The 12,647-nt window shown below is 36.6% G+C and overlaps 1 protein-coding gene across 1 annotated transcript in view; it reads right to left on the bottom strand.

The window, feature by feature from the left end:
* LOC110174362 (arf-GAP with Rho-GAP domain, ANK repeat and PH domain-containing protein 1) overlaps positions 1-12,647 on the bottom strand; it is a 37,794-nt gene that overhangs the window by 5,916 nt on the left and 19,231 nt on the right. Inside the window, 18 exon segments of the mRNA XM_020940466.2 lie at positions 1,340-1,399; positions 1,897-1,979; positions 2,049-2,194; positions 2,270-2,383; positions 2,966-3,083; positions 3,164-3,238; positions 3,317-3,400; positions 3,965-4,112; positions 4,191-4,296; positions 4,474-4,686; positions 5,211-5,374; positions 5,629-5,668; positions 5,779-5,848; positions 5,851-5,973; positions 6,668-6,770; positions 6,856-6,988; positions 7,567-7,701; positions 8,597-8,771. Of these exon segments, the coding sequence (XP_020796125.2) occupies positions 1,340-1,399; positions 1,897-1,979; positions 2,049-2,194; positions 2,270-2,383; positions 2,966-3,083; positions 3,164-3,238; positions 3,317-3,400; positions 3,965-4,112; positions 4,191-4,296; positions 4,474-4,686; positions 5,211-5,374; positions 5,629-5,668; positions 5,779-5,848; positions 5,851-5,973; positions 6,668-6,770; positions 6,856-6,988; positions 7,567-7,701; positions 8,597-8,771 (2,090 nt within the window).

The raw sequence follows: 12,647 nt of genomic DNA, 5'->3' as shown, positions 1-12,647 counted from the left end.
ATGAATCACGTCAACCTATCACTTTTACAATCAGACTTTCAATTATAGATTCTACACAATAGTAAACGATCAATAATAATTAAATAAAAACAATAAATAAAATAAAATCTGTCCATACTACTGGAGCCCATTAGCCTTGACCAGCTTTAAGTTAACTTATATGGTTCTAAGTAGTTAAGTGGACAGTGTTTTTGATTTGATACTAGTTTTAGTATCTGGGTATCATTTTCTTGACAACTCTAAACCCTACTCATTCCCATAACTTTACTTTTCTTATTTCTAAGAACTTTTACCTGCAGCAGATGTTAGCCCTGGTTTTCGTCATAAAAAGCACCTCCCCAAAGCATCTTTTGCTCCCACTTTCCTCTCTTTTTTATCTGTCCTCCAGACTTGCCCCCCTCCCTCCTGCTTTCTTCCTCTCAGGTGTGTTTTGGAGCTGTGAGGGACGTTGTGATGAAGCGTAACCAAGAGATGATATACCGCCCGCGGCGTGACGAGAACAGCACTGCCACTGCTCCAGCACTGAGGCCGACTGCTGTTGACAGTACAAAGTCTACTAGAAACACAACGCCAAGTGTGCAGACTATATACACACATAATAATGTTAATAGACATTTGCCAAAAAGAAAAACAGTATTGTAGCCAATGCCAACAAGTGAGTTTACAATAAGGATGACTTACAGATAGTGAGTGATTGAAGATTCTCTTACATAGTCAATAATGCATTGAATTTATATTGTTCCTACTGAAAATGCTCTTCACAGCTGCTATTGGATAGACTGATAGAAGCAAGACTGCCAGTCTGTGCCATCTGCCACCAAACACCACCACACAAACACCACATTGACACAGGCAAGGTGGGTGATGAATCTTGCCCAACGATACAACATCAGTAAACTGATTAGTCCAAGCTGGGATTTGTGGAATTGGTGATCAAACACTATAACTACTCTTCCACAGCTGCTCCAATACATACGTGCTTTTAAATCCAGGACAGTCACTACTAGTACGTGGTAAATGATAAATACTGACCCTAAACTTGCTGCAAAACTGTTATGATTATCCACAGTGTATATATAAGTGTATATTTTTCTCCTAGGTCAATACTGTTATCGAGCTGCACTGGCTCATTTACTCATTAAAAGCTGCATGAAGCGCAACACAAGACATAGGGAAATGAAAAATGACATTAGCAAATTATGAGTGGACAGCCCTCTTGTGCCCATTGACACGAGATTAACGCAAATGGACCTATAATGGCAATCTCATTTCCTCTTCTATATGGACAAACAATTAAACGTCTGCTGTTGACTGGAAAAGTTCATAAAGAGGCACTCACCACTGCTGTTTTTCCTGCTTGTCTTGTTTTTTACTTTCACTAACCAGTGTGAGCCCCCAACTGAAAGAGAGAGACGGAAAAAAAAAAATAAAAATTTTCATGTTAGTTACTAAGTCTAAATGGTACACTTTTGGTCTAAGGGTGCCATCTAGTGGACATCATTATAGTAACTGCAAGTTGATAGGAACTAAAATATATTTACATAATATTAAGGTGCTCTAGATTTTGGCAATTAATTTAATTTGAATCAAGGTTGAGATTCATTCATTTGTAATCGTCAGTGATTAGCTTGGGTATTTTTGATTGTATTCTTATCAGTAAAGGCACAGTTCAAGCTACTTTTCTGTTAAAAAGCAATAGTTAAAAAGCTTAATGCCAGGCAGCAGAATTTTAATAAAAGCAGTAACATCTCCGTAGAAACCAGCAAGTGATGGACCCTCCAGAAAAGTTACATAATGCACCTTTGGTGTTGGTTTAAGGTGTTTAAGGTGTATTTAAAAGGCAAGTTGAGGCACATGAGTGACAGAGCTTTACAGTATCAACTTGTTTGGCCTTACCAAGTAGGTGGACGGAGTTTCTTCTTAATACCCATGTACACCGTGAGGTTTTTGGCAGTCCACTCATTTTCTGGTCGATTACTCTGTCAGGCAAACATCAAGTATGAGTCGCATTATCACAACATCTGCATTACAGTAAAGATCAGTCTTACTGTGACTTCCTTGTACATTCTCAGAGAATTGGCCGTGAGAGTAAAATATTTTTCGTGGAAGCCTGAAGAGAAGCGTCCAAGTCCTGGAATGTTCTTCCCATCTCTGAACTTCATCTTGCCGTGTTTAGAGGTATCTGGTTTACTGGCTAAAGATCAGAATAATAATCTTAAATTCTTGAATATTAAAATAGTTTGAAATATAAAACTAGCACTTGGTTTACCCAAATAGGATAACATTGCCTCCATGCTCTGGTGTTTCTTGATGAGCAGTTTGGAATCTGTGCCAAAGGCGTGGAGGATTGGTAAAACACGCTCCCTATAGTGTAGAGGGCGTTCTGTCAAAAAAGAAAAACAACTTCATATTTCTAGGAATTACAATGTTTGTTGAAATATAAACAAGCTATTCAAGAGCTTGAAAAAGGCTGCCTGGCATCTTTTGGATAAGATTATTACCAACTGTTTTTGGAACTGTTTTCATAACCCCATCAGACCTCATCATATTATCATAAACAAAACGGACAACATTCTTCAAACATTCTGCTCGTCGTTTCATGGAGGATGTTTGATGAACTGCCATATCAGAGGAGGTTTACCGGCAGCTGACAGTACACCTCCAGCGTTCTCGCAAAGGAACCAGATGGCCCACATTGCAGGCCTCAAACCTGAGCTCACAGCCCCAATGCTCAGAGGGACAGGCAAACCTCGCAGTTTCGATGTCTTAAGAGCTCAAATTTCTACTCAAACTCTTAATAAAGAATGACCATCTATGTTATGTTCTTTGAAATGTCCATGATTATATTGAGTTTTTAGTTCAAATTTGAATCTTCTAACAAAGTACACATACATTTGACACAGTTAAATATTAGAAATAGAGTTCCAACAAATACAGGTTCTTTACTTATTAACTTATGTCTCACCCATTTCCTCTTTTTCATTGATCTCCCAACAGCTCCAGTAATCCTTGTCCTTTGCAGGGATTTTTCGTATATCTAAAACTTCCCATGTAAGTTCTGCTGCTGTCATCGAGCCAGGGATCTGACAAAACAATAAAGATGCATTAAGATGACTTGTGTGCATCTCCTTTCTTTGATGCTGAATTCACACTGGTACAATACCTTGACATGATGCTCTGTGAGACTCTTTTCCTCAAGATACACTGTACAGATGATGTGTCCTCCTTGAGTGTTAGCCTGATATAAGCAAAGCCAAAATGAATAAAATATAATGAAACAGAATATAAGCAGATTTTAGCGACACATTGCACTTACTGTAAACTTGTTATTCAAGGTTTCCCGCAGCCGAATAATCACCTCGATTTCCTGTAACTGTTTGGCTAGCTGTGTCTGATTCACCTGCAAACACACATGTACACTTGCCATAATTATTTGGCACAGTGCTACAATTACCGTAAGTCACCGTTTACATTCCTCAACGCATTGTGTAGTTTAGATCTGTTGTATCATTTTGATGTATAGACCACAAAATATCACAAAACCACACACACACACACATTACGAAATCCTGTTCTTGGGTGGTCTTCATTTAAAACTATTATCATCTAATATTTTGAACTCAAGAGGGAAATCCCTAACAGTAACTACTCTAATCTTTTCATCGTGACACTGCAGAACCGAAATAAACAAAAGGACCGAAATAGCTGCAAGAAGTTTGTGTTTGATGTTTACAGGATGCATAGTGCCAGTAAACTGAAACATCTAGTCCTAACAAACAAGAATAATCTTGTTAGATAAGGGCACACAGCCTAAAATATTTGTTGAAACACCTGTTGGTTTAAATACAGCCCTCAGTATTTAGAGTTAATTACATGTATTATCTCAGTTTGGGAATATTTTATATTTTTTCTTTCCAAACATGGAAAAAAAATTGAGTCTAAATTCTGGACCTTGAACTCTTACCTCGAAGATGGTTGTGTAGTGTTCTATTAGGTCCTCTATCACTTGGCCTGCAGTGTAGTCTTTTCCATCAGTCTGAAAAAGTGTGGGGCCAAACACTATAGCCAAGTTATGGATGTTCATCTGGTTGATATGCGCATGACATTGAACACTGTCAAAAAAATAGCAGTAATTATTTTAGTTTACAGTGGCATGCCAAGACAAAAATAAGCATGTGTGCAAGTATTACCAATACAGGTGGTTTATGAGAGCCTCTAGCGTGGCCTTATTGACAGGTGGAAGCATGTCTAGCAGCTGCTGATATCGAGATACTTTGGTGTCTTTGTCCTGAACGGCTGAATGAGGATAAGAGGAACTTAAAGGGAGGGTATGACAAAAACTCAACCACTTTCAAACTAACTTAAGGTGGAAGTTGAAAAGAAATAATGGAAAAATCAGATTTGAAAGAGAAAAACATAAATAAATGCTCATTCTGTGTGTCAATTGTAGTTGTAGAAGAGTAATAAACGTACTGGATGTTTGGAGCCAGTTTGGGCCCTCCTCTTTTGTGAACAGCCCTTCTTCCAATTCCCTAAAGAATCGCTTGAGTGCATTGGAGACATCGTCGACCACATTGTCTTCTTCCCTCAGACAAATGCTGCGTGCATCTGATCGGAATTTATCTAAAAGTGCTTTGACCCGAGAGTTCACCCCGCTTTTTCGATAGATGCCCTCCGATGTCAGACCTGCACACGTACAAAGTACATGGGAATTACAGATAAAGTACATATTACATTCTTTACAAGCTGCTCATTATTAAAAGTGCACTATGTAACTTTTCTAGCAACAGCTCATCTCCATGAATATGTTATTGCTTTGCCTGAATTTTTCCTCACTATGGTATTATAATATTGGTGTTTATATTGCTAAAAAACATGGAAAAACATCTATTAGTGTAAGCAGTGACATGTCTCCATAGATCTAATCTGTAACTTTGCTTGAGGGAGGATCATCTGCTTATCTTCACGGCCATACAGTGCACCTTTAATTCACAGACACAAAAAACTAAACATCACATAAACCTGTCAGGCAATGACAATGGTAATTTAAATAAAGGAGAGTAAATGTTGTCTCGACACTGGAATATAAACCATGTAAAATGTTCAGACCTTCTGCCTATAATTTGTGGTCTTGTGGTGTCAGAAGGCTTGCTCCAAAATACAGTTGTGTTTGATCAAAATACATTGACCAGAATGAAAAAGTATATCACCATATTGTGTGATGAAGCCGATGCAGCTGTGAACTATGACGGGGATGTCTGTCTCTGTGAGCTGCTGTTCGCTCAGGGTGTCCGCTCCACTCTGCGCTGCGTTTGTAATGGCCTCACACCAGCCAGAAAAGTCCAGCTTCCTCTCCACCTCAATGTACAGGGTCCTGAGAAATATGAAAATGTTACAAAATCAGTGAGAGTTTATCCACTGATCCAAAGGTTAGCATTTCAAATCCTGCTCTCAACATAAACATCACTGGTTGAGCAAAGTGTAAAGCACTTTGAGAGCCTTGAAGGTGTAAAAGCGCTATATAAAAATGTGACAGTTTCCATTTTACCATTTATTATAGAATGAAACATGAGTCGGAAAGAGTAAATGAACTATTCTTTTAACATATTGGAGATATTGTTTCTTTACCTGCCCTTTTCCACCAGAACTAGCACGTCTGCCTGGGTTGCTGAAACAGAATGAATGACATTTATATTAGCAGATGTCCATTATATGAAGTATGCTTTGAATGCACAGCACATGCAATATTTATGCACACATTAATTATGATTTACTCACATAGTTCAGTTAGTTTGCGAAGATTTATTTCCTCTATATGGCCCTTCTCCATGTATGCGTGTAAGGTTGAGCGCCTTCCAGTGCAAACCAACCCACTTTGGATGTTTCCAGATTCAAGCCACCTTTACACCTCAGCCTCCCAATTCGGACAAAATCCAACCGTAGTAGAGGCTCTGCACTGGCTGGAATAATGCTCTAAGAAAGAAGATATCAACACTGAAAATTTAAAAATGGAATTACAGAGAATTAAGAGAATTAAAAGTTCTGTTAGTATGGTTATTTACACTGTATTTAACGCATACATTTATGTTTTTGTTAATACACAAATATTTTCTTTTCTTTTTTTCTTATTGTCAGTATCCTCTTTCCTCTACGTTATATGTTTTTAAACTGTAATAAACTAAATCCACTTTTTTGCTTCTAAATGGTGTGTGTATACATGATGTTTTAAAAGCATACTGTACTGTTCCTACTCATTTTCAGCAACTTCAGTGCAAACTAGGTAAAATTGCAGCATTATTGTCAAATCTAGGTTTGTCCTACCCCAAGTGGCCAAAACCCACCCATCCTACTGCCTCAATCTTTACTTTTCAGCTCAAGTTAGCATCTTTATTTGAAATGTGGTTGTGGGTGGAGATTAGGTGTTTAGTCTCACTTTAAGATAGATGTGATCTCTGAATACAGTGACATGAAGTTGATTTTACCCTAGATGTTTTCCTCAAACACCTCTTTGGGCTTCAAATTCAAAATACATCAGGCTGTAACTCATTACCGTCAACAACTGTTTATCCTAACCATAAGAAATGTTTCCTTCTATACACTGTCATTTTCATTCTTCTCTAAAGACTTAAAACCATCTTGGTCTTATCTGAGTTTCTCTAAATCACACCTTTGCGATGGACTTGATCCATTCTTTGTAGTTGTCAGGATCATCTGTGCCAAACAAATACAGACGCTCGGCTTCTGTGTACAGTTCAAATGTATGGTTATACCTGTGCAGAAGAAAATGTATTTATGTATTTATGCATTATTATAAAAAATATTGGTATAAATATATAAATGTGTGATAACATTTACCCATGAGTGATTGTGCCAACTGATAAACACACAATCTCCGAGGCCTTTAAAGATCCATTGGGGTTTGAGTTCTTGTCACTTTCATAATAACTGAAGGTTCCATCATTCAAAGTGCACCAGCGCCGGCTAAACTCTGGATGAAATTCAAAACATACATGTGTGCATAAATACTTGAAATTATGATTTTTCTGACTCACTTTAGTGGTAAAGAACTCAAAAGTTGGTAACAAGCCCATCTTATTACAAGCCTAATACACTTTAAAAATGCTTATTCTAATGTCTAATATTGTTTTGTTTAGTTTTTAATTTTCACTGAATTGCAAATTAATGAACACAAGAAGTACCGGTATACATGATATTTCAATGTACTTTTCACATATATATTTATATTTTTTTTCTTACTGGAGAGTAAGTGGGACAACAAAAACTTACAGTATATAATCCCACCACTGTCTTCCAACAAAAGAAAAACATATCAGCAATGGTAAGGACAAAAATACGAACAATGGTACAGGAAAGCTGCACATACCAACAACAGTAATGAAACAACAAGAATACAAAGTACAACCAACACTGTTATGGAGAAAGTGCAATATGACAATAGAGTTAAACTCTTCTATCTCTGTACCCAGACCAGACCATGTTTTATATAAAAACTTAAATTCATAAATATAAATAGATTTTTATACAATATAAACAAATGAAACAAACCTTCTTTTGCTTTGCGATCTGTGACTGCCCGTGTCATTGAAGCGGTCTTGAACAAAAAGCCATTAAGGCAAACACTGGATGGTGCTGAGTACGACATTGTGGCAGCGACGTCACCTACTTCTGATCGGGGCAGTTCTGTAAAAACAGTATGGTAATTAAGTATGACCCAGTTAACCCAGCAAACAGGTTTTCATGTAGAGTAAATACCAGCAGTGAGGCTCATTTAAATTTTAGACAAGTATTAATCTAGAATGACATAACTATTCTGGATAGGAATGTGATGATATTGAAATTTGGTGTCACGATTGTCAAGACCAGAATAATTAGATTAACGATTATATCACAATAATCATTAAAGTTGCTGACCGTTTAAAATGTTATGGATATGAATAATTATAAGAAGAATTTTAATATTATGAATAGGTTCCATGTTAAACAACTGTTGTAGAATTGTACTTAACTATAAGTGAAAATGACAGTGATCTAGAAGAGACCATAAAGCTTTTTCCTGCACATTCTGGTGATAAAATGCAGATGATCTTTCTTGGTGATTATCCAATTATATGAAATGTCCCAGAAACGATTATTGGCTACCGTTTTTAGCATGATCAACGATATTATTGTTCATTGTCCCATCCCTTATTTTGGAGAGAAAAATATCATCCATGTGGTCTTCTTTCAATGAATTAACTCAAACTGAACTAATCAACATCTCTTTGATGGTTTTTTAACAGTTTCTTAGACTTAAACATACTTTATTGACAAATAAAGTAATAAAAGGAAAAAATTACTTGGACACAGTAGCTTGTACATATACACACATCAGTATATGCATAAGAAAAAATAAAATTGAAAAATAAAAATAAATATAAATATACATAAAAATAAAAATAAAATAACAATATCTCAGCTATATATACAAGAGGTAGTAAAGAAAATGAAAAAAGATAATATGATGATTGACAGGACATAGGCTTATCTATTACATAAGAAATCCAATTCATCTTTATTATCTCAATACAAAGCCCACCTGTGTTGAGATTGTGGCTTATGAGCTCCGCTTGAAGAGGCTGTGAACTTGCTTGAGCCAATGTGAGTGGGGATGGACATTCGGGCACACCAGTCGAACAGTTGACATCCGCCCCACAGAAGATTAGACGTAATGTCTCCAGAACATCACTACCCTGCACGTTTATGCACAAAGCCTGGGGGAAAAAAAAGAAAAAAAAAGATTTGAATCAACAAATTGTGACTGATAACGGTAACAAAAAGAAATAAAAGTGGTGACACAGTTTAATATCAGGATCTGATACATCGCTCAAAGTACACCAGCGACGCCTAAACTCGATGAAATTCAAAATATACATGTGTACAGTGTACATAAATTATTTTGTCTGACTCACTAAAACAAGTTCATTTCCTTTCATTTTATTTATTTATTTCAAGCTAAATAATGAAAACAATAAGTATACTTGTTATTTCAATGTACTTTTCACATGTACCGGTATATATTTTCTTCTTACTAGAGCTCAGAAATAAAGAGTGGGAAGAAGACAAGAATATCAACAATGATAAAGGAAAGTAGCACTGAAATAAAAAAATAACACTTTTGAATCACAGTGTAGCTTGTGGGGGTCTAAATTCTCAGCTAACCAAAAGCACATGTTTTCACAATGACCTGGCGAATAGGTAATATCTATCCTTAAATAATACCAGTAAAAAAAATATCCAGTGTCGCTCACAGCTGCTCCCTTTCTGCTCTCTTTAGAAAAACATTTCCAATAGATTTAGTCAATTATTAGTCAAGAGTCATAAAAGACATAGCAAGATAGCATGTTTAAAAGGCAGGGGAAGTACGTAATATATATGTTGCAATCTGTGTGAATTATCAGATTTGAGAAAGCAGGGACAGGGGACCACGTCAGAGACACAATAATGAATGCATTCTAGTGACTCTTGTCCTGCTGACCGGCCCTTAGTGTCATGTGATGCTCTGTCAGCTTTTTGTATGTGTGAGACATCCGAGGACAAACTCAAGTGATTCCGCCTGTGTCCATTTCAATGAAGGCTCTGTGGGACATTTGGAGAGCTTCTTTTGCACCAGAGCAGAATGTTAATGAGATTTTGAAGAAGATATTCAACAGATATACAAACAATGAGAAGAATTCATTGGATCCCATAGCATATTATCAAGACTGGGCATTAATTTCATAAATTGTTTTGGTCCAATAAGAAAATATCTTGATATACAGTGCCAGTATTTTTATTAAGCTGCCCATTCATGCCTGTGTGTCATTCCAAGTGTGTCTTTTGTGTATCTAATGTGTAATTTTAAACAGACAGTGACTTAAAATGGAAGAGCAATGTATTTTAAAAAATGCTTTCAATTCTTACTTGCTATACATTTGAAAATATTAACACAAACACTGGCAAAAAGCAGCTATCAGCTACTACAGAATGACAAATATTGGACCATCCCTAACTCAGCCATATTATTAAAAGAACAAGGAAGTGGGCTCAGAGGAGTGGAAATATGTTGTGATGGGAAAAGGAGGATGCAGTGTTTTTACAGCTGAAGATCTCAAGTTAGCCTCAGAAACCGCACACGACTCTGCTCTCAGACTCGGCACTTTGTTAAAACCAATAAGCTCTTTTGGATCTGATTGGGAAATTCCACAGCAGCATGTCACCCATAAAGGCAGCCCCTCCTCTAATAATCACCATTGAGCCTAAACATACACACACATACATAGACATAAACACACACACACACACACACAAACAAGCCAGTTTCAGATTTAAAATTTCACAACTCATTCAAAGACACTCCCTCTTTCATAACCATAAAGCATGAGTGATCTATAAAGGAATGATATAGGAGCTAAAAGAAGTTCATGTTTAAGTTTATTTATGTAACAGTCGTATGAATCACATATGTTAGTGGTTATACATGAAGGTTTAGTGATTGGAACTAGAGCTAACAGTAACTATGAGTAACTACTACAAAGGCACTGGCCCGATGCTGCAATAGCCCAGTAATCTTCTACAGCTCAAGGAACAGGGATTCATATTATTAACTGGTCATACCTGATATTACATTCCAATAATATGTGATAAGTAGTTTTTGTTTATGTTCCAGGGGTCATTTTCTTGGGCAAAGTAAGATTAATGAAAATTGAATACATTTGAATCTATTATTATTAGTGTTGTCATGATAAGTGTCCAACTCGATTTTTATAATAAGAAAAAACCTCAATAAGGATTTCGATACTACAATCATAATAAAAACTAGTATAAATATGATAAAATAGGACATATGTATAGAATGTTTTCACAGAAAATATCAGTCAAAATATCGGTCTATGATATTCAGCTATTCAGGAAAGGTCAAAATGTGTCCTATTTATGTGATTCTTTGTTATCTATACTATTTTTTTGTTTTTTATACTGCTTTTACTATCAGTTATTATCTGGATAATGATTGTTCCCATATCAAATCAGGCAAAACAGAGTCCTTCATTCATTCAGTATACATCAAGAAAAAAACAGGCATTTATCTTAAAGTCAAATTCAATTTCTGGAAACGTGAAAAAATAGAAATATTTCTATTACTAGCTACGCATCTTTTGTTCCAAGCAATCCCTCAGTACCATTTACGCAGTATTAGAAGTAGTAAAATTTGGGTCAAATGCGTACTGAAGTGTAAGAGCAAAACATATCAAGGCCATCAGATAAAGAGTACTGACTGGGCTCATCAAAGGAAAATGGATAATAAGGAAGTAGGATGTTTAAATGTTTGAAGAACCAGCACTGACATTTGCAGCTAGTGAGAGAGGCAGTAAAGACAAATCCCACTTGCACATATGTGAACGAAGGGGGAATTCAAGAATCGCAACCAACTTCCCCAGAGAGCAAGCGAAAGATTTTATCAGGGTGTGTCGGAAAAAAAAGAAAAAGAAAATCTGAGTACTCCATCTGGCATCTGCAACCCTATAGGACAGGAAAGGGAGAGAGGAAAGACAAACAGCAGAAAGGAAAATATTGAGAAAAGAAGATGAAAGGCGTAACAATTATCCTAGTTTGATTGTGCAGTGGAAATGTCCAAACAGTGCGCACAAATGGGCTGCTCCACTCAGGCCATTTAAACATCCACTGAAGACCCACCCACGTTTATATGAACACAAGTCCATATATTAGATCCAGATGAGGGAAAGGCTGTTCCATCATTACCTCATTCAGGCCGGTTTGCAAAGATGGGGGTGAAACTACACACGGGAGGAGGACAATGAAGCAAGTAAAATCTGAAAATGGATCTTTAAATTGCTTGTGAAAATTTGAGCAATAAAGTAATGCCAGCAAATGGTTAGAAAGAAATGTCAAATAATCTGATTGAAGTGATGTGAATGTACCCAGTAAAGGCAACTATAAAGAAAACAAACCACAGCACACTACCGCAATACAAAAAATAAACTTTACTTGCTTATTTGGGGTATTTGTGTAACAGAACATAATAGACTTATAGCACTTTGTGGTTCCAGTAATGTGACATCATGCAATTGTCTTTATGAGTTTATGATATAACAACTGTCCAAAGTAAATCTGTGCACCCGGCTTGGTAAATCATTAGACAAAGTGAGAGTGATTCCTGACTGTGACAATTTACTGAATGTCTCCTCCCCATTCTTCACCCCTATTGATGCTATTTGAAAAAAGGTTTAGATTGTAAAGAGATGTAAAGTTCTAAGAGTTAGTTTGAATGGCGACTAGGGTCTAGGTGGGTGGAAAGGAGGAGACAAAACAATAATGTCCATTGAGTAAGGTGACCCTCTAACCCTACACGCATGGACACACACAGTGATTGCTTCCAGGACATGATGAAATGACTTGCAAATAGCCACCAACGTCCCTACACATATCTGCATCCATATTTATCTGATATAGCTCAGCCCACTTGCAAGTATAATACACACAAAAGCTTTATGTTGGAAACCTCAACAACACAACAGCCATTGTAGCAAATAGCTGCAGCCTGCTCAACCAAAGTGACACACATTCCATTGTAGGTTGCACTAAAAGCTTGT

Source organism: Boleophthalmus pectinirostris, unplaced genomic scaffold (genome assembly GCF_026225935.1).
Source record: "Boleophthalmus pectinirostris isolate CB_2022bp ecotype Guang Dong unplaced genomic scaffold, ASM2622593v1 HiC_scaffold_9, whole genome shotgun sequence".
NCBI classification, from domain to species: domain Eukaryota; kingdom Metazoa; phylum Chordata; class Actinopteri; order Gobiiformes; family Gobiidae; genus Boleophthalmus; species Boleophthalmus pectinirostris.
This window is presented reverse-complemented; position numbering and strand designations above follow the sequence as displayed.